Source organism: Tarenaya hassleriana, unplaced genomic scaffold (genome assembly GCF_000463585.1).
Source record: "Tarenaya hassleriana unplaced genomic scaffold, ASM46358v1 Cleome24, whole genome shotgun sequence".
Lineage (NCBI taxonomy): Eukaryota > Viridiplantae > Streptophyta > Magnoliopsida > Brassicales > Cleomaceae > Tarenaya > Tarenaya hassleriana.
Genome location: NW_010965696.1, coordinates 2341970 through 2368015, shown reverse-complemented (window position 1 = coordinate 2368015; position 26046 = coordinate 2341970). Strand labels below are relative to the sequence as shown.

Below are 26046 nucleotides of genomic sequence, written 5' to 3'. Positions count from 1 at the left end.
AGCGTCGAGCAATCCGCTATTGCCTCGTCGCGGCATCTGAATGCTTTCATTACAAGTGAATGAATGTGTTTGGTTTGAAGGGAGCTCTAAGATGTCTAGTCCTGGAGGGAAAGAAGACGGTCTCATCTCCTCTCCCATAAGCAATGAACTATAACTCATAACATCTGCCTTATTTCCGTCGTTTTTGTTTATGTTTGAGTTCTCGGATGTGAACCCGAGAAGACGATTTTGACTGCACAAGTCACTGGAAGAAGACGATGTGGACAAAGGGAGAGAGAAGCCGAGACTGGTGCTATAATCATCATTGTCAAGGTCAGCGAAAAGATCGAACATTTGGTAGCTCACGGAAGAATCGAGGGTCGGGGTAGGGCTAGAGAAGGGATGGAGGCAAGGCCGAGAAGAAGAAGAGGACGAAGGAGAGGTAGGAGAAGTCCTGCTTCGGTGATTTTTGTGGTTTTGGAATTGAAAAGAAGTTGATTCCTCTTGAGGGTACAGAGGCAAACCCGCCCTCTTCCGCCTCTTCACCCTCGTGTTCCAGTAGTTTTTTATCTCGTTGTCGGTCCGTCCTGGTAACTGTTATGTTATATATAAACCGAATCAAAAAGGGATGTTGTTAGTAAATGTTTTAAAGAATCCGTGAATATATACAAAATTACAAATTTTGGCGAAACATGCGGATGGGTGAATGAATGTGACCTGAGAAGCCATGCGAGCCCATTTGTTGCCAAACTTAGAGTGAAGATGGAGGATGATCTTCTCTTCGTCGGGAGTGAAAGAACCCTTCTTGAGATTTGGTCGGAGATGATTGGCCCACCGGAGCCGACAGCTCTTCCCACATCTCAGGAGCCCTGAGCTCTTCATGACGGCGTTCCAGCTGCCTTCCCCGTGTTTCTTTACGTACTCCCTCAGTACGGCGTCCTCCGCCGCCGTCCACGGCCCCTTCTTCATCTCCCTCTCCGCCGTCTCTCCCCCGCCCATCCGTGTGTGTATATATATATATATGTATATACGTATGTATTTGTGTAGGTATAGGTTAATTGTTTATATATGACGGCGACCCCCCGAGGAGAAAATGATTCTCTTTTACTTTGTAACGTAAATATACAACTATATATATGTGTGTGTGATATATATATAGTTGATTATGTGTAAAGAGGTATATAGATATGGAGAGAGAAGAGGGAAGGGGATGGTGTATGGAGATTGGAGAGATGAAAGAAAGGATAGTATAATACGTAGATTACGTAATGGACTGTTGCTTTTACGTGCTTTAGTTTAACTTTAATGGCCTCTTTTTGTATGTTTCTGCTCTCTTTCCTCTCCCTTGAGAGAGAGAGAGAGAGAGAGAGAGAGAGAGAGAGAGAGAGAGAGAGAGAGAGAGATGAGGTTCTTGTCCGAAACCGTATGTGTTCCTCGTATGTCTTTTGATCTATCTTCTGATCAATTAGAGCTGAGTCAAGGAGAAAGAGGAAAAAAGATTTCTACCAAATGTGATGTGAGATATATTAAATTGGAAAAAATCCAATATTAAGTGGTTCAACTGTTAAGGTAAAGAATGGAGCAAAGTTATTCCTCAATCTGGATTCGAGTTCTCGTTTGAAAAAAAATATTCGTGTAGTTTTCTCGGCCATTTAGAATATGTAGTCGAGCAAACGTAGTCTACTGAACTTTCGAATTATAAAAAAAAAAATATTGGACAAGTAAAGATTTTAAACCAAGTTAATGCATTAAAAACACCTAATTGAAAATTGTTAAAACATGCCATTAAAAGGCATCTTACGAAAATACCAATGAGCAAATTTCTTACAGTTCACATTTCATTAAAAGGAAAAGTCGTATCGTACATTAAATAAATTTTAAATAAAAGGGAGAGGAGTAAGCTTGTTTCACGGCCGAGCATTGCATGCCTAATGTACGTCTCTCTCTCTCTCTCTCTCTCTCTCCTCTTTTATTTTCTTTTTCCCCCACGCCATCCCTCTCTATCCCTCGATATTTTCTTATTTTTTGGACCAAATTTGGGAAATTATTTAGAAATATTTTAATGATTTTAAAGAGTGGAGAGAAAAAAGAGTATGAGTTTATGCGAAATTTAATGCAAAATTACGTTGGCATGATCTCTTAATATGGGGCATCATGGAGATGGAGTCTTCCAAGCAAATTACTTCTAAATATGGCAAAAAGCAGGAAATGTCAAATCTATATCACACTTTCATTTCCTACTTTTTGTTATATAATAATCTGAATTAGTAAATTGAAGAAAAAAAAAATTATGAAGATAAATTAAAGACAATAGGACGAACCATCTTTATTGCCCTTATAAACGTAAATATTAGTGCTAAATGCGTCTCATCTTTTTTTTCGTGAAAAAAGCTTGCCATTATATATGTGAATTAAATTTTTATAGACATGAATTATTCATTGAAAAATGATAGAACCTATACGTTTTCATGTAGATAAAAACTAGGGATTTTGTTATGATTAATTAACAGTAAAAGTACATTATATTATATATCGTAAGTAAAATGGTAATATTTTTATTATATTGCGATTAAAATAGATCAAACGTAAAAAGATTGCATCCAATCTGTCAATATTTTTTATAATTATTTCATTGATTAATTTTTAACAATAGGACTGAATACACACACACACATATATATATATATATATCAAGAATATGCCTATACTCGTATTATTGTATGGGCTTTTACGAGGCCTAAATGTTCATGAAAAATGGGCTTCCAATTTTAGTTCCCCTGTTCGATAAAACTTCGCCTAAGCGGAAAAGAATAACCGATTGAATTCCACTTAATTTAATTAATTTATCATCACCCGAAAACTCAACAAACCAATTATGTAAAAAAAAATTATGAGTAAATATATTTTAGCATAAAAAATAAAAATAAAAATATTGTTCCATGAATCTTGCAACGTGATTTTATTCGATTTATTTTTCTGGATTTCAAAATTTATTAGCTTTCTCTAACGATTATGTAGACGATGAAGGTGACGAAAATGACGACAATGATGTGCCAAATTTAACGGTTCGAGATTTCGTATAAAAAAAGATGCTTAGTTTATAATAAATTGGAATTGTATTATAATATTTATTTTAAAAATCTGATTGAAATTTCTAAAGCACGCCGAAGTTGAAAAGAAACATGAAATCAAAGAGATTTGACCAAAAAGATATATGAGAATCTGAAAGGATCCAATTGTCGAACAAATCTTAAGGTTTGGTGCATGAGCACGTGATTAAATTAGGGTTGTACGGAACATCTTTCTTAGCATTCAACAATCCCTACGCTTATTTATTCACGTTTCACTCTATCCTATAAAAATTCTGAACATTTCTCACTATACAACGTTGTACTGTAATGATGAAAAACAGAACACAGTAGATATAGGTTGGAGCTTTATGTAAACATAAAAGATGGAATTATTTGTAATAAATTAATGGAGAAAATTAATTTATGGAAAATCTATTTATAAAACCCCACTTTCTTTTTCTTGTTCATCACCCTCCTCTCAGGGCACTCCCGTAAGGCCACCAGATTCAATGAACCTCGAAACTGCCAACTCTTATGTTCTTGTTTTTTTTTTCCTTATCTTAAATTTTTAAAGAAATATATGTTTTTTTTTTGCTCTTGGCAGCTTTTCGGTAAAATAAATAAATGTTGTGAAAATAAAGCCATTAATATAACTTATATCAGATCGTATGATTATGAGGCTCTCCTTGGTGTTTCAGAACCTGAGCTGCGAAGAGAGTGATTCTCCAATGGCTTCTTCCTGCAGGTATGTCTGTCTATATTCATATCATATTATATGCATATATATATATATACATGTACATGAACAAATATCATACATAATTTATACACAGAGTTGAAAACAATAAAAACGTGGTTACAGACCATTACCCACATAGCAGTTTTGTCTAATTAATGTGCACCATGCCTATATATATGCTTTCTTTGAAAGCTATGGTTGATTCTCTAATCTTCCAATCAAAATTTGTTCTTTCATCATCTACGAGCTGTTTAATTTCTATACGATTTGCTAATTAGACATTTTTGGTAAAACCAACCCGATCAATCGAAAGACATGGCGAGATTGAACATGGGGATGTTTACCGGTTCCGGTCTGGTTCGATTATTTCACGTGGTTAAACCGGTGCAGATTTTTTTTCACAAACTCTACACGATACATGTGCGTATGAACGGATCTAGATATTAAGATCGTGAATATATATACAGCCCTAACATTAATTTACTTATTTAGACTAAATTATATACGATTAATATTAGTGTATACAATATCATCGAATTAATATTTCATTTTTAGTCGTGTTATTAAATGTTTTAAATATTAAATTTAATTATGTGTATTAATGCATATATGATTTCACATCAGGAGGATATTAATAATATTAGAGATCAAGGGAGTATTAAGCGTGAAGGAATCAAGGTGGAGAAAACTAATTAAGGCGAAACAATAATTTGAACAACTCTTAATTATACGAAGATGATAATTGTATCAATCATGCTTCGCGATTCGAAGCATGAGACAGAGTTCCCCTCGCAAGAACTTCAATTCTCTTTATTAAATAACACAAAATAATGGTTAAAGTGATTTAGTTATTAATTAATTATCATTAGATGCGAACCCTTTTTTTGTATCATCCTTCTTATAATTGTATGGAATATTACTTAGATGTATGAAATTTTCTTACATCGCACCAAATACGATGTCGAAATGGACTGTGTTGAGTACTTATATATATATATATATATATAAATTACATGCTTTTATAAGTATTATTCTCAAATATACGTACGAATCGTCGTTGTGAATGTAGGATACTAGCTTCTAATATTGGTGTTCCTATTGAATTGGATTCGGAAGCCAAGTGAATATTTCGGTTATCAATGATCAAATTGAATCGAATCAATCCGAACAATATATATTTGTTATATGAACCTGATTTAAAAACTGGTTACAAATGATTTTTTAAATTAAATTTATCCCATCTTAGAAAAAATAATTGAGAAGCTAATAAAAAATGAAATATCTTTAAAGATGAATTTTTTTTAATTGAAATCCAGATTCAAACCGACATCACATAAAATTTTGAATTGTATTGAAAATGGAAATAAAAAAAGGAATGGTTATATCTTATACAAAATAAAAGAATTTAAAATAGAAAACGATCTAAATAAAAACATAATTTTGAGCCTGAAATTCCACCCAACGAGTAAACAATACAATATTTATGACATGGTTGAGACACCGTACTTTATTAGAGTAGAGAGCATGTGAAACATATTTTATTTTCCCCCATTTCCAAATGTTGACTTTGTCGGCTCCGTCCTCCACCACAAACAGATTCGAATTCGAAACGCAGTTGTTTCGATATATATATACATATATATATATATATATATATATATATATATGCTTTGTAATTTATAATGTGATTTATTTTTTCATAAAACTTATTAACAAAATGGGAATTGTTAAAAGATTCCTACGGACGCCTAACCAAACAGACCAAACCAAGAAAGACAAGTTGGCATCTCAATAAACCCCATTGCCATTACATCCCAAAATTATAGTAGAAAAATTCATAAGACCAAAATTTTATTTTGAAAATTTTAAACAAAACGATTACTTCCGAAACAATAAATTTTTTTTTATCATGAATTATTATTACAGAAAACAAATTTATATGAACAATTCCCACTAAACCCTAATCTAATTTCTCTAAATTCGTATGGACCCACCAATCAGAGTTCTGTCGCATCTCTTCCTCACTGTGACCCAATCACCACCCTCCAAATCCCATGTGGGCCCCGCGTTTCCAACGCTCCACAACCGTCCGATCCTCTCCTCGTGAGACACCCACCCATTTGGACGGTCCAGATTCTCCTCTTCCTCGGCTTCCTCCACCGATCCCCAAAACAACTCATCCATCACACTCGTCGGCGAATTCGACATCGAACCGGAAACCGGATCCGATTTGGCATCTGGTTTAGCAAGAAACGGATGGTTTAGAAGTTGGTTGGCCGTCCATCTCTCCTCTGGGTGTCTCTTGAGACACTTTTGCAAGAAATCCTTTGTTGGTTCCGTAAGGCAGCAAGGTATCTCCGGCGACTCGCCGGAATATCCTATCCGGTACAAAACCGAAACCGGGTCGCCGGAATCTATCGTCCACGGCAGTGAACCGGTGGCCATCTCAATGACCGTACAGCCCACGGCCCATATATCGCTCTCCATCCCCTGTTTTTCCCCACGTGCCACCTCCGGCGCCATGAATGCCGGCGTACCCCGAACCGTCTCGGCCGAGTCAGATTCCGTGTCGACGCGTTTGGCGCACCCGAAGTCCGCGATCTTAGCGTCGCCGTTTTCTCCGATCAGGACATTACTCCCCTTGATGTCGCAATGAGCGATTCCTTTAGAGTGAAGGTACTCTAATCCGCAGAGTATGTGGCGCGTGTACTTCACGACCAAGTTTTCTTCGAGCCCACCGCCGTTCTTTGCCGCCTTGTCGGCCACCGTACCGTACGGAGCGTACTCCATGAGAATACTGTACGTGTCGACGCCATCGGGGTTATTGGTAATTCCACATCCCCTGTATCCGACAACATACGGAGAACTCAGAGATGAGAGAATCTTGGCCTCTCTTTCCAAGAGCTCCGACCGGGAGAGCTCGGCGGATTTCACGGCGATGATATCGCAGGAGTTGTGATACGTGGCGGCAGATACGGTGGCGCAGGAGCCGCGGCCTATTGTTCTGCCCTTCGTCCATTCCATTTGGAGAAGACAAAGGAAACTTCTGAAGAAAAACAAAGGTTTTTTTTTGTCTCTCTTGTTTTCCACACTGCTCATTGATAAAAGGTCTTTATATAAGGGACTATTTTATTTTTATTTTTCTTAATTATAAGGGTATTCTTTTCTTTTGGTAACATCCATTTCGTCTACCAACAGAAAAAAAAACTAATTTAAATAAATAAACGTACGATCGTCCCCATTTAGACACGTGGGGTCTTTGAAAAGTTGATAACTAATTATAACCTGATTCGATGTGATTTTATTATGATTATCTTTCAATAAATAATATATCGAAAAATCATTATTTATTTTTTATATAAACATTCAAATTCATGTGTATCATTTTCTCCAATATTTTTCATGTATTTAGTAAGTGAACATTCGATAATACAGAAAGAGTTTTCAGCAAAAAAAAAAAGCGCATAATAATTTCTGAGTCAGCGATTCGAAGTGAGTACGTATCCAACGCAGGTTCGATGGGGTGACGTGGCACTTTTCTAGGATTTGATCGTCGTTCATTGTTTTTAATCTCTAAAAAGTTCAAAACGCGATGACGTGTGGTTAAAATACTCTTCCGACAGTTCCGTACATTTCTGGGGACACGTGTCAAAAGAGTTAGGGTGTACAAGTGGCCAACTTTTTTTTTTTTTGCCAAGAAGAAGAAGGTTTTACAAAATTTTGGTTTCAAAATGCGGAGAGGAAAAGGTTGGGCACTTGGAACGTTTCATAATGATACGTACAGTTTGTATATGTTTACATCAAATGGTTTAATTAGTTTTTAATTAGAAGGGCTAAACTTTTATTAAGCTTGGAAATGATCCTCATTTGAAATTGAAAATATTGTAGATCCGGATTTATTTCAATTAAAGGTTGACACTAGAGAAAACAAAAAGAGTTATGTTATTATCAATATAAAAAAAAATCATTGTTTTTTCAATGAAAATATATCTAAGAAACTAAACATTCAATTCTTTTAATTATCAATCTAACAAAATAATATCACAGCATATATACCTTCAGGCTAGAGTCTCGAAAATAATGTTAGGGATTTTAAAAATAGAAATATTTTTTTTTTTTCCGTATTAGAATGATCAGTTTTGAAAAACAAAAAAACTTAAATTATATGAAAATGTGTTATACATTTTATGTATAATTTATATATGAACCAGATCAACCATTTCACATAAATAATCACATTTTAAATTATATGTATCTACTTACGCGTGGTTGGATTTATATTATATTCTTGTAGATTAATAAATTTATTTTGTAAAAATCCTTGGAAAAATGAAAAGTATCAGACCAAAGAGCCTAGAATTTGGGGTTGTTTTAACCACCATTGGTCGAATTATGAAATAAATTAATCAGTGTCGAATATGATTACGCCTGTTTATGATTAATTATAACATATATATATATATATATATATATATCAGATTAATATAAAACTACGATATGTATTGTAATCATATTACCTTTCCTTTTTCTCATGAAGTACATCTAAAAATCATTTTCAATATAGAAAAAAAATACAACATATACATACACACACATTATATTTTACGAATTTAATTCTGAAACATTGTACCATGATACTAAAAATTTGTTACAATTTTGTTTTATTGTTTTTTATTTTATTTTTCATAGAAATCAATATATTCCATAATTTAGGAATTTTCATTCTGTCATTGGGTATATTATAAATATAAAAAGAGGACTAAACCAATGAATCAAGTACGTAAAAAGAAATAATTAATATTGATCACAATTACATCATATGCTTTTTCCGGTCAGTCAAACAAATATATATATATATATAGTTTGTCGTAAACTTGCATGAACAAGCGACAACCTGGGATTACCTAAGATTTGCTCGTGAAGGGTAAGAAAACGGATTGGTGAGACAATTACCTGTTCATTATAAAATGCAACAGTTAACTGTCTACTGCTATAACTAAATTATTTAGATTATATTAAACAAAATGACATTTGAAATCTGTATCAATCCAATGGACACACTATTTTTTTCATAACTTCCTATAATATAAAAAAAAACTTATTTATACCCATGAAAGATCAAATTTAAAAAAATGCAAGTTAAAAGTATAACCTGATACGCATCGAGAAAAATGGACCCGCTTTTGTTGCGTCAAAAACAAAAATTTAAGATAGAGTATAAAATAAGCAAGTTTTATTGGATTTAAAAAAAATACAAAAAAGTTTTTTAAAATGATCATAGAATGATGATGTTATATCAATATATATCTGGAAAATTAAACTATCCGACTATTGTAATCTAAGTTCTAACTCTAGTTATTTTTATGAAATCATTGGAAAATCATTTACATTATGTCATGTTCAAGTTTAAAAAAAATATTGGGTTAGTCCGATACGGATGTTCATCTTATTTAATAAATATATGTATATATTCTTACTAGTATGTGACTTAAATTTTATATATTTAAACGCTAATAACATGGTCAAATAACAATAGCAATAGCGATATAATAGATATACAACATTTACATATAGGCTTTGATTTTGTACCATAAAAACTAATGCATTTCGGGGATAAAAAACTCAAACAAACCATCCCCAATAAATAAAATTATGTACTGATATAATAATAATAATAATAATAATAATAATAATAATAATAATAATAATAATAATAATAATAATAATAATAATAATAATAATAATAATAATAATAATAATAATAATAATAATAATAATAATAATAATAATAATAATAATAATAATAATAATAATAATAATAATAATAATAATAATAATAATAATAATAATAATAATAATAATAATAAGGTGTTGGTTTGAAGAAGTTGAAACGAAGAACCAAATCAAAGAACAAACTGAAGTGTCAAAAAGTCACAACTAATGTTATCACTAATTATTAACCGCACTATTTTAATTAGAGGTTGGTGTTTAGCAGTCACGAAGAAGAACATATTATCTTCTTATGTGTGGTTAAAGAAAAAGTACATAATTTTATTTCCTGTGAAAATCTTTAGAATTGATAATGACGAATAAATCTTATTTAATTTTATAGTTTAAAATCAATTTAATTTGATGTTCTTTCTTTCTTTTTAATTTACTTGCCTATTTATGATAAGGTTACTCAACTGAAATGTGTTCCACAATGTTGCTAGCCTATTGAGTTACATGAATGTATTTTTCATGATTTCATAAACAATGGAATTTAATTTTTATAAATCCTTAATTTTATGTTTCAATACTCCCCAAAACAATTTTTTGTTAATTTACAATTATTAGTGTATATATATTAAAAACTATTCTCGGTTTCTCATAAATTAAAAAATAGAGGATTTAAACCTAAAGCATTGGAAACTTGGTATAGAATGTTCAAAATTTTTATCCCTTAAACAGAAGTCAGGGTTCGAACCCTATCTTGACAAATGGAACAACTTTTTATATCAGTTTTTTACCGTTTAGTGTGGTGACCCAAAAATAAACGAGGATTAATATGAATATGCAAAGTTTAAAGGCATCGTTTAATGATTAAATGTCATTTATGATATATCGTGCTATATAAAAAAAACAATTTAAGGCAAAGACGAATTAACGGAAATTTATTTTAAAAACATGATTTTTAATGCGTGGCTTATAAGTTATAAAAACTAGAAGGGGGGGGGGCGGGGGGCTAATCTTCTTCCACAAGCAATTCACGTGTGTGGCATGCTTTTACTTACATTATTATCATTATGTATGCATGCAGTCTTTTAAACACTTTAAAACGTAGACATCACAACAAAAAATATTATCTTTTTTTATATTTGTGTTAATTAATATAGTTATGAATAATTTTGGCTTTTAACCAACTAACAATTAATAAAAGTATTCCACTCATGCATGTCTCCAAATTAATTTCCATAACTATATTTTTTTTTTGTTCAATGTTCAATATAATTTTTTTCATCAAATAATTCATTTTAATCTCCAAAATAATAATAAGAGAAAATCCTCAAAAAACATTGAATTTTTCAAGTTTGACAAAAAAAAACCATTAAACTTTTGATTTTGTCAAATAAACATTAATCTTTTAAAATTTGTCAAAAAGACATTTAACTCTTTTACGATTATCAAAATAAATAAATGAGTGACATAAAAAATATAAACACGTCAAATTATTGTCGTTTTTTTACAATTATATATAGTTCATGTATTTTTTTTAATCATTTAAAAGTTTAGTATTTTTTGACAATTGCATAGAAGTTTTATATACTTTTTTGGATCATTTAAAAAGTTTAGTGATTTTTTAAACTCATTTAAAAATTTAATATTTATTTGACAAAAACAAAGTTCAGTATTTTTTCCATAATCAAAATTATAAAATTTAGTGTTTTTTTATTTTACCTAATAATAAAATACTTACCGGTATCTTTTTACATTTTCCTGTTATATATTCGGACATTAGAAAAGTGAAGTGCAAGAAAAAAAATGATGATTACGGAAGTCTGAGTTAAAAAAACTTTGTTAAGACATCACCAAATCTAAATTAATTAGAACATTTTAATTACGCTAAAATCATGAATTAAGATATTAACCAACCAATGCAGGACACGTGTCCGACCAGCCACCCACCACCGTCTTCTCGGTGATGAGCTTTTGCCCACCCGTTCTCTCCCTCGCGTGGGTCCTCATATCACATCTGATGGGTTTTTATATATTTTCTATACTTTTTTTTGTGTATATATATATATATCTATACTTATAACTATCTTTTTATTAAATCGTTATTAAAATGCATATGGAAAAGGAAATAAAATTTTGTCGGCAAAAGAAAACGAAAACTTGTCGGCTTATACTTTAAGAATTTGACTCATCAAATATAGTGCGTGTATCTTTTTCGAAATTAAATGTATGAACGGGGAATAACAAAACACCCTAAGCATATATATAATTTTAAAGGAAAAATATAAGTATTCTTCACATAATGACATAAGAAAAATATAAAAGTGACAACAAAAATGATAATACCAGCAAAAATCCAATAAAAAAAACTTCCTGATTGACAAGGCAATCTTAGTATTTGCAAAATTTATTTGACGGCTTAACCGTTTTGTATAAACAAGTGGTAAACATATACAATATATACGACCGACGAACGATACGCACATTACATATGCATCAACAGACACTGCGTTAAACAGTGGACCATTTCGGGGGGTGGGGAGGGCTCCCTTTTTCACTGCATGAAACACGTGCGATAATAATCTGGAATTTCTCCAAGTAGTTCGTGGAGCGAAGAAAGATCGTATAAAATAATACATAAAAGAAAATAAGACGGACTGGCGTGCCATCGGTTTTCGCATTCATGCCAAGAAACATGATTAGGGAATTGATTTGATTTTTTACTTGTCAATTCAGGATTAGTTGTGGCGCCTATGTCAATGTATACATTTAATTATGTTTAATCGTTTTCCATTATATACCAAGACCAGCAATATCGTCATTTAAACGAACTGAAAATACTCAAATAATCAAATTTAAACTATAGTCAATATGAAGTCTATTATTTTTGGAGGATTCTGTATATCATTGTTCGTATAGAGACTGTTGTTTGAAGGCTGGTTTCTTTCCCACTGTTTTAGGGTTTTCTTTCTCTTGGTGGTTTGCTTCCATCCCTTATTAGTGCTAGGGTTAGGGTTTGTTCCCTCGCTTCTTGCTAGGGTTTGATGCTTTCCTCATAGTCCGAATCAGTAAAAGTCTCTTTGCCCCCTCGGGGCTCCTGTTCAGGAAGCCATGCCTGTTACCAGGTTAGGGATGAACCTCGTCTCTCACTCCCGATGCTTTCATCATCTTCTCTTCCAGCGCCTTCGCTGCCTGTGAAAAACCATATTACGTGGATTCAATTTTCGGATTATCCCTTCCATCCCATCCGAGATGAATTATAAAACCCCGTGTGTGTAAGATCTAAGGAATGTGAGTTCCAGATACAGGATTGATTGTTTACAACACTTTGAAATGTAACGTTGCATACCGTGACATCAGAGAAACCGACGAAATTGTCGAGCTCCCCGAAATGGGCCTGAACAGGTGCCTTAGCCTGAGCTGCATCTGCAAGGTCCGCATAAAAGCCAACAACAGCATCAACCTCTGGTACCAAAACAGAGCTAGCGATAGCGAGAGCACCTCCCATGCACATTCCAGTCACACCAACCTTTTTTTTGCCAAAATTCCAATTTTTTTGTTTTTGTCAGTAAGAATCTCTCGACAATGATAACCACAACATGGGATTTCTAGTTTTGTTAAAGACCCATTGTCAAGGCATGCATTCCACAAGCCAAGAACCAGAGGAAGCTAAAAACCGGCAGTTTATGCATTTAAGCGCATTAGAGACTCAGTTACCTTCTTCGAACCATTGGTCTTCGGCGAATTGACAGAAGCACGTATGTCTTTGACAGCACCTTGTCATCTCGAGGCCATCCATCAGATGCTGTGCCTCTTCAGCATCAAGGCCAACTTTTCTTCCGTATAATCTTCAAAAAATATCGAAAGAAGAACACTCTTAGCAAAAGATGACCAAATGAGCCATAAAACACCAAAACTAAGTAAATCTTGCAAGGCAAAAAAAAGGTACTACTTACTCGGGTATAAGGGTTTTGAAACCAGGCCCTAGTTGTGAGATTTTAATGGCATGGTTCTTGAACTCAAAGTCAACACCCCACCACTCTTGAACTACGACAATCCCAGGAGCTTCATCTTGTCCGACCACATACGCATCAAACGTCTGACCACACCAAAGGGATCACAAATTGTAAATGAAAAGACGCTGAATAGACGAAAGTATTCTGAGAGACGAAAGGTGTATATCCAAGAAAACACACAATACATTTCCAAGAGCTTGCATAGGCAAAGGCAGTGCGTTTCCAACATCCACAAACTTACACATAAACTCAAGCTAATTCTTTCACGAAGCATGAAACTGTAAACATGACTAAGCCAAAACTCTGCCTGCCACTCAATTGATAAGCTGAAACTCGATCACTAGATTCCTACGAGAAACATGTCAAACCCCAGCACTGAAAACCCAAATTTCTTTCGTTCTTCTCAAATAAGCAGTTTTATACATACATCAATTTTCAGGACTGGCTAAGAAACATCGATACTTGTCACTCCCGTTCCCATTCCCAGCTTCTATACCACTAAACAACGAGTACAGAACAGCACATTCGAGCATACACTGAGAAGCAAATGCTTCCTATCCTACATCAGCAGATCCTACATCAGCAGAACACAATCTTTGACGAAGAGCCGTAATTAGAGATCTAATTCCGAGATTCATCAAGCCGATCGAGGGTAAATACAATCAGACATAATCCTGCGTCGAAAAACCAATCAATGTTCTGACTCCCCTACAGAAAAATCAGACGGAATCCATTCGATACCCAGACACTCCGAAGCCGATCGAATCTTCTCAATTCTGATACACCAGCCAAAATGAGATAGAAAAGACTTACGGTGTCATCTCTTTGGATCTGGATCTTCTTGAAGGAAGAATCAGAAATTGCACGGACGGAGACGCAAGAAAAGGAGGGGAGAGAAGATGCGCTGAGGAGGAGAAGAAGATTCTGTAAGATGAAGACGACTTAGACGAGGACAGTAGCTCTCCTCTTTAAAAAAAAACTATTATGCGAAAACAAAAGTGTTCATGGTACACCTCAGGATTCATACGACGTCGTTTTCCCCCAATTTAAATTTTCTTAGCCTTAGGCCCATTACAGATCTATTTCATTTATCTTATGGGCCCAATTAATATCTATTTTTATTTATATTCTCAGGTAATAAAACCCAACATAAATGACTATAATTTTTCATGCAATAGTCAAACACAATGAAATTATATTTCAGACATTTAAGCTAATTCGATTGTACAATTTCGTTTTAATCATTCCCCAATTTCATTTCTTTTTTTCTTTTTTCTAACTTATTTTTACTCTCGAAAATATAAATCTGGGATTTACGGGTAAATAGATTTTTATTTGACTTGCAACATTTCCTAAAATTACATCTTATTTTGTCTTCGTGAAATAACATTTTCCCTATTTATAACATATCTGTCTCAATAATACACATATTTAGGTAAGTACAGTTCAACGAGTTTATTATAGATATAATTAAACGGTTAAGATAATGTTATTAAAATTTTAAATTGTGTTGCCAGTATCAGAGAGTACAAACATTACATTTGTCTGAATTTAACACAGGTTAACTTATTATTTTTTAATTTATTTGTAATTAAAGCTTTTTATTACTTACCATTTACTACCATTATTAGTGGAAATGACCATTTCACCCTTGCCCTCGAAGCTAAATTACTATATTCTAACACATTCGTTTTTTCTCACATTTTTTCTGTCCTTTATCCTTTGTAATTAAGTATTATGACGGTAATTGTTAATTATCTTATAATAGTTAATAATATTATCATATTCAAACGAAAATAGATGATATTTAACAATCCAGATTTTTTTATTTCATAATGACTAAATAAAAATCTATCATGTTTATGAAATGTAGCACTGAATTCGGGATTATAATATAAATGTATAATTTTAAGATGGATATATAATTATCAAATTTATGGGAGATCATATTTTTATAAATTGGGACTATTTTCATAAACCCATTTTTAAATACTGTCATTAAGGTAAAAGAATTAAAATTAGGCAGAGGGTATTTTGGTCCACACGGTTAACAGATTCCATTGTTCATTAATTCAAGCCAAGCGCGCTCCTTCGTCGGCCTCGGCTATATAGCCCTTCTTCTTCTTCCACTCCTCTACTGCCTGCCAAAATCACTACACTCCCGAATCGCCAAAAAAAAAATAAAATCCAGAGAGGATTTTTTCCGGTGACTGTGTTTCCGCGGGGAAAAAAATGCTGAACCTTCCGGATTCTCTGTACGAGGACTACAATCTCATGGTGACTCGGTCCTCCGCCGCCGGAGCTTCCACCAGCCAACCTCCGCTCTCCGTCGCCACCATCATCCGCTGGATCAACGATCTTCAGTTTCCGGCGAGTCGAGATTTGGCCCTCCAGAATCTCGCCGACGTATGCCACCTCTCTCTCTTTTTTTTAGTAAAAAAAAAATCTGTGCTCTCTTTTGCTCGTTCTTTTTGTGTTAATTTTGGTCGATTTGATGTTTGATTTCGTATCCATGAATTCATCGATTCGAGAGAAAGTTGATGTCAATTGATTTTGGGTAAATCTAGAGTTGATTTGTTTCTTGCTGCGTAGGTAATAATGATGTTATTAGCCTCGGCTGTGCGGCTGTTTTACTCATATGATCGGAGGGATTTTGGTTTCCATTTTTTCGTTTTCTGACCTTTAGGTTGCAATCCATGGAAGTGCGTGTTTTCTATTTCGTATTTTGTTTGAAAATCTGATTGCTTGAGAAGAAAACTTGTCGTTGTGACTAATTTCGGCCTTCGTTTTTTGTGATCATCGTATCAAAATTGTCATTATCTTGTTGAATCCTGGGAGAGATTTTGATCTGTTCTGACTGTGATTGTCCCTCTTTTGTCTTCATTCGGAAATTATCAGATAGTAATCTCCATAATATCATTACCTACGCAGAGATTCGATTAGCGGTTTTTGGATCATTTCTGCAATGATCTCGTCGTCTTGCATCCCCTAGTCTTTTGTTTTCTGATTCGTGCTCCTGTGATCACCGAGTGTTGGTGTCTTGATCTCCTTTCCTCTGATTAGTTTACGTGATGTTATCTTTTTTTGTTGTTCGTGTATTTCTTCTCTTCATGTCATATGGGGTAATTCTTATTTCAAGATAGATAACAATCTATGGTCCATAATTGTCCTTATCATGTTATAGTTTTCCTTTGCTTATTTGGTAATGATCAATTAATACGTATTCTAACAAAAATTAATATCTTGAGATATTTCTGAGAAATAATAAACTTTTAAATCCTCGAATAAAAGGAAAACTCATAAATATTTTTCATTTTCCTTCCATATCGGGGGGTCGCCAGAGATTTATCCTAGCATTTTATTATGTCCTTACTCATTTTACAGGATGCATTGCGCGTAAGAGATTGTTGTTGCTGATATGAGTATTGTATTGACTGTCTATGAATCGTTTATGTTACTTGAGACATAATAGCTATACATCTAACTCTAGTTTTTTTATCAGTTGTGTCACATAATAAGGCGGAAAACGCATGTTTGCGAAGGAAATTATATGGAAAACTCAGAAATCATCAAATAATCTCGATTTTCCGCTGTTTACACGGTTTTAGGAATATGTATTGAGATAAATATAAACGACAACTCAAGAATGGCCTTTTCCCAATTGTTTCTCCATCTTTGAGATAAAATCTCATGGCTCCAGCTCCCCTGAAAATTTCTTAGAAGTAGGATGAATCCTTTGCTTTTTGGTTTCATGTACTTGTCATTGTATTTTTTTTAGACATGAAAGCTAAATTCTGTGTCGATTTCATGATGCTCCTGAAAAGATTACAGAAATCGAAATAAAGTTTTAGTGGGAGAGTTGTATCTCACCCCTAACTCGTGCATGATTTTCGCCGTTAAATGAATTTGTTTTCCAGTGCATTAATTCGAATGTTACATATCTCATTCATCCTTTCTTCTTTCTCAGAATAGGGACAGCTTTGAGGATTTAGCGTTGCTCTTATGGAGTTCTTCAATCCCGATTAGCGCACTGTTACAGGTAAAATGGAAATACTTTGCTTCAGTAGACTCTGGGGGGAATAAACATAACTCCAACGAGTGAGTCTTCTTCTGTCTTTGTTGGTTTCGGTCCCATCTTCTTTAGTTGGGTTCATCTCATTCTTGATTCTAGTATCGTTTTTTCCATCTCTTATCTTTGTAAAATTCCTCGCTGTTTGTGTTTATACTTGATAAGGTTAACTTATAGCTATCTTAACTACTTCTATCTCTTCAGGAGGTCATTGGAGTGTACACAGAGCTTTCATCGCCTGTTTTGTGTCCGAGGTTATCAACTCGAGTGTACAATGCTCTCCTTCTGTTTCAGGTTCTTTAGTTTCCAACGATTCTTCCCCGTTTTTTAGAAGTATACCAATTTGTTTCTTGAATCAATCTAAACCCCCTGTATACATTTTCGAGGCTACCAATAATCCAACCCTTAATATAACCATTTTGTTCCTCTCAAAAACCATATTCTTTATAATTGCCTTTGGGCGGAAGTCGATAATGTGTCTAAATGTTGGTTGTCCCATTGGGGTTCTGACGGCTATGGCTCTGCAGTATCAGATGTAACAAGTTTTTCTCTCTTCTGTTACAGTGCATAGCCTCTCATCCCGAGACAAGGGCAAAATTTCTTAAGGGTAAGCTTTCTTCTTCAATTGTCAGTCTATTTCTCATGTTAATGTCAGTCTTGAAACCTTCAAAACCCCCAGTCGAAGGAAAAGTGTCCATGCATCATATATATATTCTGTTTGTCCATGTGTAGGCCCCCTTTTTTCAACAAAAAGAAAATGAATTAGTGATAATTCAAGAAAGCAGTAGAGAATAACGATTCTTACACATCTAAGCTGTGGATATGGTAAAGCTGATACATATAGTATATAAATTTCCTATTCGCAGCTATGATGCCACACTATTTCTATCCTTTGCTGCAAACGACACACACAGATAAGCCCCGTGAATACCTAAGGCTCGGCAGCTTGGGCGTCCTCGCTCAGCTGTTGAAATCGGTACTCGATCCTATCAGTGTTCTAAACCCTTTTTTATGATGTACTATTAAATTACTCGTGGGTATACCTGCAGCCGGAATATGAAGAAGGGGCACGTTTCCTGATAGATTCTGACGCGGTCAGTTGTTGCCTTCATTGCCTTGGCATTGGCTGTATAGCATCACAGACAGTGAGTACACATTTGCTGAATGAAGGCATCATTGAGAATTTGGTACACGGGTGGGAGTGATGATATATGTATGCAGGTAGCGACATATATACTGCACAAGATACTGATGACGGAGGAGGGGCTGCAGTACTGCTGTGTACTGGCGGAGCGTTACTTTACAATAGACGGGCTACTGAAGAAGCTGATGGTGAAGCTAGCGGGCATGAAGAAGAAGCCTCCTCCCAACTTGTTGCAGCTCGTTGTGGGGTGCTACCTCAGGCTCTCCATGAAATCCAGGTCTCTCCCATCTTCTACTCTTCTTTATAAAAAAAAACAGGTATCGGTTTTATTAACGGAGAAATGTATTTGTGGGGGACGAGAAGGGCGTGCGAGGGGATAAGAAGGTACATACCAATTCTGCTAGTGGACAGCACCTTCGAGGAGTTCCTATCTGTAAGTGTAATTTCATTTGATGAAACCTGTCGTAGTAGAAAAAAGCATTTCATATATGACAGTAAGGAGTGGTGGCAGGAGGATCCGCTGGCCAACGATTACAGGAACAAGCTGCTTCAGAATCTGAGAAACAAAGCGTTTAACTAAATATGCCAGATTATGTATGCTATCTGTCTCACCAAAAAACACAAAACGAATACACACACATATCCACACACACACACAACCCCCAAAAAAGGAACAGAAACTTCCAGAGACTGTTATGTATATGTATGGTATGGACCACAGATGGATGCTCTCTCTCTCTCTCTGATGACGAAAGAATTACGGAGATGAATGAAACCTGCACTTCATTGGGCCTGTTTGGTTAAACAATCATACAAACTAAACCGGACTGAACCGGCTGGTTATTCGGTGGGAGTTGATGGTTTCGCATATAAAGCACTGCGCATTCTAGTAAACTAGTCAGAGATTTAGATCGATTTTGACGGCAGTTTTGACACATTTTCTGGCCTTTTCACACTTGCGTCAATTCAAAGCCCCCCCTTCCTACTTGACCTTCATCTTCCCACGCGCTTCACCGATTTTTCACCCCCATTGACACACCGCGAATTCCAACCAAATCCCAGTTCCAGATTCCTCCTCATCCGCCGGAAATTCGATTTCTTTCGGGAACCCACATCGCTGGATCTCGGCAAATGGCGACCCGCTCGGCGGCGCTCAAGGTAGGATTGGCCTTGCTGGGGCTGGGCATGGTTGGTTACATACTTGGTCCGCCGCTCTACTGGCACCTCACGGAGGCTCTGGCCACCGTCAGCCACCGCTCCTCCGCCTCCTCTTGCCCTCCATGCGTCTGTGACTGCTCCTCCCTGCCTCTCCTCACCATCCCTGAAGGTAATCTAGTTCCCCGCACTCGACGATGTGCTGGCTTAGATCTCGCTAGTACTTGTGGTGCATGTTCGAGATGATCTTTGTTTTGGATCAGCACTTCGTTTCGTGATGATATATATATATCTCAATACTCTGTAGTTACTAGATCTGGTGATGAGCGGATCATGAGTTTAAATCGCGTTGACAGCCAGTAGATCAGAACAGTGATCGGTTCTACCAAGTAGGTGTGGATCCAATGCGAATTCGGTATTACACTTGTTCTGTTTTTTGTTCCTGGGCTAACTCCATTGTTTGAGATCAGCAACAATAACAATTGCATCAGCTGTGGTTTGTATGGTCATCTTTCATCTGCACTTTAGCTTCATGATCTTTGTTGGATCATTTAGCTTCCCAGATTGGTAACCACAGTTTTTTCTAGCTCTGATTCTGTGTCACAGTTACGAGTCTGCATTGTTTTCAGCGGCAGCAGCATCCTTATCAAATACGGATTTTATCTATCTTGTTTGATTACGACACAAAATGATAACTTGTGAGTTCTTTAGTCATGTCATATAGGTTGGCGTTATGGTCGAAATATGCAATCAGTATTACTGGGTGCTCATTTCTATTTGCAGAATTCGTAAATTTACTATTTTTCTCATCAGTATTCCGATTCCGTCTTATTTTTTGGAAAAAGGTTCCAAGAAATGGAAGCCTTACCTGTTTTCCTTGCTTTTACTTTCTTGCAGGACTGAAGAATGCTTCTTTTGCCGGTCAGTCTCTCTCTCTCTCTCTCTCTCTATCATGAGTTGGTTTTGATGGACATTACTAGCACTGTATTGCTGTTAAGAGAGTATAGCATTTGTTGAATACGCTCTGTAAGTGATGTATTAGATGAGTCTGGTACCATCTTGGTTGTTTCAAAATGATTTTCTTTGTGGCTTGTCTCATTTCTTGGATAACGTAAAGATCACTGACAAGTTTCGGTTATTATAACCCCCAAAAATCTTAAAGAAATGTTGTCTTTTGATACAGAATGCGTGAAGCGTGATCCAGAGGTGAATGAGGACACGGAGAAGAACTTTGCTGAGCTGCTAACCGAGGAATTGAAACTGCGTGAAGCGGAATCGTTGGAAAAGCAGAAGCGAGCGGACATGGGATTGTTAGAGGCAAAGAAGATAATGTCGTCATACCAAAAGGAGGCAGATAAGTGCAACTCTGGGATGGAAACATGCGAAGAAGCACGGGAAAAGGCGGAGGAAGCTCTCGTGGAGCAGAAGAAGCTAACGGCTTTGTGGGAGACGAGGGCTCGTCGGAAAGGATGGAAAGAAGGAGGAGGATCCACCAAATCAAATGGTAAGAGCAAGAAGAGCAGTGTCCAAGTTGCTTAAGAACGCAAACAAAAAATGATGATTCAGGCCAAACAAGATGAAAGTAACTGTGAAGGTAATACGTCTTTAGTTGTCTCACACGGTATGGATTGAAAATGTTGTAACAATAACAAGTGTCTTGAACCTTGATGAAAGTTTCATAATCCTATTTTCTTGTTTTTCATCTCACTTTTGGCGCCACACACACACACACGCACGCATATACATTCGTGCATGTATATATAAATTAGCCTTGTCAAAATTCATTTCGATAGCGATAATGGCGTAGTAGGCAACCCACCCCGTTTTGCTTAGCCCCCGTCCGACCTGTGAGTCAGATATTCATCGTTGGCCAAAATCCGACTTTTGCGTTTAGAACTGAAGGGTATTTAGGATTTTGGTTTGTCCTCACCTTGTTTAGTCTCGGGCAAAGTCTATCTCTGAATCTCTTCTTGGTCTCGGTTTCACCCCCCTCTCATTCTCTCTCTTCTCGGTTTTTGCCTTGCCTCCCTCGTCCACCGGGTACCCAATGCCACGCACTAACTCCCATGAGTGCCCGATCTCCATAAGGTTGAGGCTAGATAGTGTCACTGAAAAACTCGAATATCCGATCCATGCCCGCACGAGCAGTTGTAGAATCACATACACTCACAATAATAGAAAGAAAAAAAAATGAAGATGAGATGCCATTTAAAGTTATTTTACACCAAACCGAACAAGCATCTATGTCTGGCTAGCAAAGTTCTTCACAAACTAATAATGGCACAACACAGAGGGTCACGTCTTTCCTTCGACGATCTCAATTGTGTGGAAAGTAAAAGGAACTACACAGCATAATCATTCAGTCAGCAGATGAGGAAATCCACCGAGAATTCTTGAATACACACATAGAGAGAGGAAAAAACATCAACCTTCTTCTCTCTTCACAGTTTCTCTATTTCCCTACTTGAAATAGGAATTTTAATAGTAAGATCATCTAGGTTCGAGTTGTCCTGAAGGCAGAGACCGTGCTCGTTGGCCAAATGGAGCAAACAGATGAAACAAAGGTGAGGGGAGATGTCTCGGGTGCTCCTTGCCGCTTGACAGTCACTTGGGAAGCTTTCCAATAGTTGCTTGAATGATCTCATTTCTTTTCCGTCATCCTCATCCTTCTTTCACAAGCAAATTATCGGTAAGGGTTTTTTTTTTTTAACAATGGGAGAAAAGGTCGCTAACAAATGAGATTCTTAAATAAAGGTGAAAGCTTTACCTGACTATGAGGTTCAGGAGATTCTTGAATGCAGTCCCAAAGAGTTTCCTTGAGTACTTGCACATCAACTTGTTTTGAAGTTTTATCGTATTGGACCTCGATTTTGTTGACCTAATTCATGAATACATGTAATTACGACAACTGTATGTTGCTGACAAAAACATTCTGAAGAGACATATCCAACAAAATCAGTGATGTAATGTCAAAAATCTACCTGGGGTGGCTGAGAGACTAATGAATTGGCATCCTCCACATCACTTTGATCATTTCCATTATCAAAGGGACCATCAAATGCATTCTCATTGTCCCATGGTTCCACAGGTTGGTAATCATCCTGCTGCCTTGATTCACCTTTTGAATGTGCAAATAACAAATGGATTATGACACAAGTAATTTCTTGAACACCAAGAACAGGCCTTCTTACTAGAAAAGTTTGCCAAAGCACAAGCACATCTTATACCCGGTCAAGATAACAAGGATGCTGATATTTTTGTTATAAATCCGAGAGGACACTACTGATGAATTCATTATAACTAGAAATGTTACCTGAGAATTTTCTCCTCCTCCCAAGGCACTGTGAACATTCAGAAGATTTACTTCAGAGAAGAGATAAGAGATACCACAGACTAGAAAGACATTAACTGAATCATTGTACAGTAAGTTACCATCACATTTGGCAGTAGAAATAGTTTAACGAGATTCTCAGGTTGATAATGGCAATCTTCGGGAAGCTTGGTCTGACAAGGCACTCTATTTGCTGGCAGAAGTAACGACTTTGGGTTTTTTGGAGGCATAAAAATATCAGGTGTTTCTTCATCCAAAGCTTTTGTAAAATCTAGTTCAGGTTCTGCTTGCTTTTTTCTCCGTGGTTTCTTTTCTGGCACTGGAGATCCAATCTCTGTAACAAGATGATCCTCTGGGCCTGTGAAAAAGAATCCAGTGATCGGAAACCCGCAGAGAAGCTGAACAACCACCAACAGAAAATTGCTTCTACTATCATTTGAAATTGACATGCAAGTTTATACCTTTAGTTTTTTTGAACTTCCAATGATCAGGACCTGCCCAAGAATTTTGTTTCGACGAAAATCCCAAACTCAAAAACAGATATTCATCAACATTCTCAAATCTGTCACCTAAATCTGGCTCTTGGAATGATGATGGTTCGACTTCCTGCAAAGCCAAAACCTCAGAATCAGTTTTCCAGTAACAAAAATTGGAACGGGGTATCAGACATATTAATAGAAACAAGTAAACATCAGAATGAACCGTAAAAATAATAACCTCATGATAATTTGAATATGTTGGTTCGGCATCATTGACGCCAAGATGTTCCTCAACAGTGCTAGGGTAACCCTCATGATCATAAGAATAAGTTTCAAAGTTCTCATATGCCTCGTCATCGTCTACGTAACCCGTTACACTTTGTGAAGCATCAACTGGTTCAGTCAATTTCTGACCACAAGAAAATGTATCAAGAGGCCTTTGATTCTCTTCATCAAATTGACTTATTATAGTCTGAAGAGATGGTGAAATCTCATCCTTCACTCGCATGTTTAGCACCATTTGTTGCACATATTCTACACATTACACAGCACATATCAGATTGAAAAAACTAGTGCAACAAGACCCGCACAACGATATATAGCAATAAATAACGGTGTATCGACAATAAAATCAGACCTTTGGCAAAGGATATGTCAATTGTTTCTGATCTATCAGGCTGATTTGCGAATGAAACAAGCTTTCCAGGAATTTCTTGTGAATCAAAAAGCACTTGGCACCCACCATAAACTCCTAAATTGTTTAGCAACAACCCCTTCGCTCCACCTTCATCAAACTGTGCTGATGTCTGATGATAAAGTGGATCCACAGCAAATGCCACTGTAAAAACAAATATCATTCCACAGAAATTATTTTCAGACAACAGAACAGACAAAGAGAGTTAGGATGAGCAATCACCATCGAACTTCTTTACATTAAGAGCCTCGAAAGAAGGTTCCAGCGTTGATAAAGGTGATATCTGCAAGTGAAACATTGTCAGCCAGTAGTTTCACCTGCTATTTCCAGTTCCGAGATTTCTGTATAACTACCTTTTTCTCAGTCTGTTTCTTTGGGTTACTCTCATCATCTACCAAACCTGCATTAGCCTCCACTGTGCTGTCTGGATTGAGAGAATATTATCAGAAAAGAAAAAATAAAACAAAAGGTCGTGCAGTACTTTCTGAATAAGGCCAGAAGTTCTAAGCATAGCCAACAATCGATGTTCTTTGAATATCTTCGTACCCCTGAAATTTGATTTCCAGTTACATCCACGTCTATATAGAAGTCAAGAACTTGGACAATGTCATCAGAAACTTAAACATGCACATTAGTGTGCCTAGCAAATCCTAAAACTAGTTTGGTCTATCAAATCAATCAAAATAATTGAATATACATTCTCTATGGATTAACAAAGTCAATTGTTGACTGCGAAAAACTTCAAATGACGATTTTATTAAAAAAAAATGATAAGCTCTGGTGTATGAGAAATCTAACCCTCACTGTCATCCTGGCCCGCTCTATTAATTCCACCCAGGACCTTATATGCCTCAGAATGAACTGAATCCACCCTCAATGAGTAAATCTTAACTCCAGCTTCAAGAGTGCAACTTGCCTGTAACAGATACATATTTCTTAGCAATGAACTTCTTTTTCAGTTTTTCTTTTTGGGGGTCTGATGAAGCAAATTTGTATGGAAAGACAAACATCCAAAGAAGGTGCGTAAAGAGAAGCTTACCTTTTGAAAATTTGTTTCAGCAGTGTCCTCTTCTTCAACCTTAATAATCTCACAGAGATGGTCGATCAAATTCAGCTCCCACGTATTCTTTTGATTGATTTTCTGTGTAACACAAAACCCAGAAGAAAATCAGAACATACCCGCTGATATGAATTGTAAAACATCACATCCCTTAATACGCAAACGTAACTTAAAAGAATATCTCCTCTCCCCAGAAAATCTGAAAATGCAAATTCAATCCTGATAGTTTCAGTGGAGCCAAACTAACCGAAGGTAAGCCTTCAGACACTAATCGACTACTTCTACGGTCACGGAAAAAAGGAGAAATTGGAATTGAAAGTACTGACGTTTTCACTTGACAATTTGATGCAGTTCTGGAACAACTCGAGGATCTGCCGTTTGTCGAAACAGGGATCGAGTTCCTTCTCCGGTGGTGGAGCGCAAGCGAAAGCAACAGACTTACGGCGGCTAGCGGCGGCTCTGGCAGCGCGCGCCTGCTGCAGGGGACCAACCTTTATATTTGTTTTGTTGATCCTTTCCGCACGTGACGCAGATGCACTCAGCCGGAAACGGATCTTGGCTGCTATCCGTACAGTGACTTCATCTCGCAGCAAA

General features: G+C 36.0%; 5 protein-coding genes and 1 pseudogene across 6 annotated transcripts in view; 2 read left to right on the top strand and 4 right to left on the bottom strand.

The window, feature by feature from the left end:
• Nucleotides 1-1068, bottom strand: part of LOC104816042 (myb-related protein Myb4-like) — a 1936-nt gene extending 868 nt beyond the window's left edge. Inside the window, exons 1-2 of the mRNA XM_010544708.1 lie at nucleotides 697-1068; nucleotides 1-573 (exon numbers count right to left, since the gene is read on the bottom strand). Of these exons, the coding sequence (XP_010543010.1) occupies nucleotides 1-573; nucleotides 697-978 (855 nt within the window). The 5' untranslated portion in view covers nucleotides 979-1068. The remainder of the gene's footprint in view (nucleotides 574-696) is intronic.
• Nucleotides 1069-5216: 4148 nt separating this feature from the next.
• On the bottom strand, nucleotides 5217-6856 carry LOC104816041 (mitogen-activated protein kinase kinase kinase 2-like). The gene has a single exon (XM_010544707.1). The coding sequence runs from the start codon at nucleotides 6811-6813 to the stop codon at nucleotides 5764-5766; it is 1050 nt and encodes a 349-aa protein (XP_010543009.1). The 5' UTR covers nucleotides 6814-6856; the 3' UTR covers nucleotides 5217-5763.
• A 5469-nt stretch (nucleotides 6857-12325) lies between these two features.
• LOC104816104 lies at nucleotides 12326-15145 on the bottom strand (annotated as a pseudogene).
• A 502-nt stretch (nucleotides 15146-15647) lies between these two features.
• On the top strand, nucleotides 15648-19479 carry LOC104816040 (cell differentiation protein RCD1 homolog). Its single transcript, XM_010544706.1, has 9 exons — nucleotides 15648-15926; nucleotides 17488-17559; nucleotides 17794-17883; nucleotides 18154-18196; nucleotides 18456-18565; nucleotides 18639-18734; nucleotides 18811-19010; nucleotides 19097-19166; nucleotides 19245-19479. Exons 1-9 carry the CDS (start codon nucleotides 15753-15755, stop codon nucleotides 19311-19313), a joined length of 924 nt encoding a protein of 307 aa, XP_010543008.1. The 5' UTR covers nucleotides 15648-15752; the 3' UTR covers nucleotides 19314-19479.
• A 158-nt stretch (nucleotides 19480-19637) lies between these two features.
• LOC104816039 lies at nucleotides 19638-21595 on the top strand. Its single transcript, XM_010544704.2, has 3 exons — nucleotides 19638-20060; nucleotides 20786-20809; nucleotides 21072-21595. The coding sequence occupies exons 1-3, from the start codon at nucleotides 19865-19867 to the stop codon at nucleotides 21425-21427; spliced, it is 576 nt and encodes a 191-aa protein (XP_010543006.1). The 5' UTR covers nucleotides 19638-19864; the 3' UTR covers nucleotides 21428-21595.
• A 479-nt stretch (nucleotides 21596-22074) lies between these two features.
• Nucleotides 22075-26046, bottom strand: part of LOC104816038 (condensin complex subunit 2) — a 4409-nt gene continuing 437 nt past the window's right edge. The window contains exons 2-14 of one of the 2 annotated variants that reach the window (XM_010544702.1): nucleotides 25779-25925; nucleotides 25432-25533; nucleotides 25191-25308; nucleotides 24746-24816; nucleotides 24615-24675; nucleotides 24336-24536; nucleotides 23937-24232; nucleotides 23681-23825; nucleotides 23321-23577; nucleotides 23202-23229; nucleotides 22870-23006; nucleotides 22656-22766; nucleotides 22075-22557 (exon numbers count right to left, since the gene is read on the bottom strand). In XM_010544702.1, the coding sequence (XP_010543004.1) occupies nucleotides 22330-22557; nucleotides 22656-22766; nucleotides 22870-23006; nucleotides 23202-23229; nucleotides 23321-23577; nucleotides 23681-23825; nucleotides 23937-24232; nucleotides 24336-24536; nucleotides 24615-24675; nucleotides 24746-24816; nucleotides 25191-25308; nucleotides 25432-25533; nucleotides 25779-25925 (1902 nt within the window). In that variant the 3' untranslated portion in view covers nucleotides 22075-22329. The remainder of the gene's footprint in view (nucleotides 22558-22655; nucleotides 22767-22869; nucleotides 23007-23201; nucleotides 23230-23320; nucleotides 23578-23680; nucleotides 23826-23936; nucleotides 24233-24335; nucleotides 24537-24614; nucleotides 24676-24745; nucleotides 24817-25190; nucleotides 25309-25431; nucleotides 25534-25778; nucleotides 25926-26046) is intronic. The other variant, XM_010544703.1, reaches the window with a different exon arrangement.

Excerpts from the sequence above, each read along its gene's own strand:
- LOC104816041 (XM_010544707.1), bottom strand. The coding sequence starts at position 6,813 with ATGGAATGGACGAAGGGCAGAACAATAGGCCGCGGCTCCTGCGCCACC.
- LOC104816039 (XM_010544704.2), top strand. The coding sequence starts at position 19,865 with ATGGCGACCCGCTCGGCGGCGCTCAAGGTAGGATTGGCCTTGCTGGGG. Across the intron at positions 20,061-20,785 it reads TCTCCTCACCATCCCTGAAG|GACTGAAGAATGCTTCTTTT; the intron begins GTAATCTAGTTC and ends ACTTTCTTGCAG. Across the intron at positions 20,810-21,071 it reads GAAGAATGCTTCTTTTGCCG|AATGCGTGAAGCGTGATCCA; the intron begins GTCAGTCTCTCT and ends CTTTTGATACAG.
- LOC104816040 (XM_010544706.1), top strand. The coding sequence starts at position 15,753 with ATGCTGAACCTTCCGGATTCTCTGTACGAGGACTACAATCTCATGGTG. Across the intron at positions 19,011-19,096 it reads AGGCTCTCCATGAAATCCAG|GGCGTGCGAGGGGATAAGAA; the intron begins GTCTCTCCCATC and ends GGGGACGAGAAG. Across the intron at positions 19,167-19,244 it reads CCTTCGAGGAGTTCCTATCT|GAGGATCCGCTGGCCAACGA; the intron begins GTAAGTGTAATT and ends GAGTGGTGGCAG.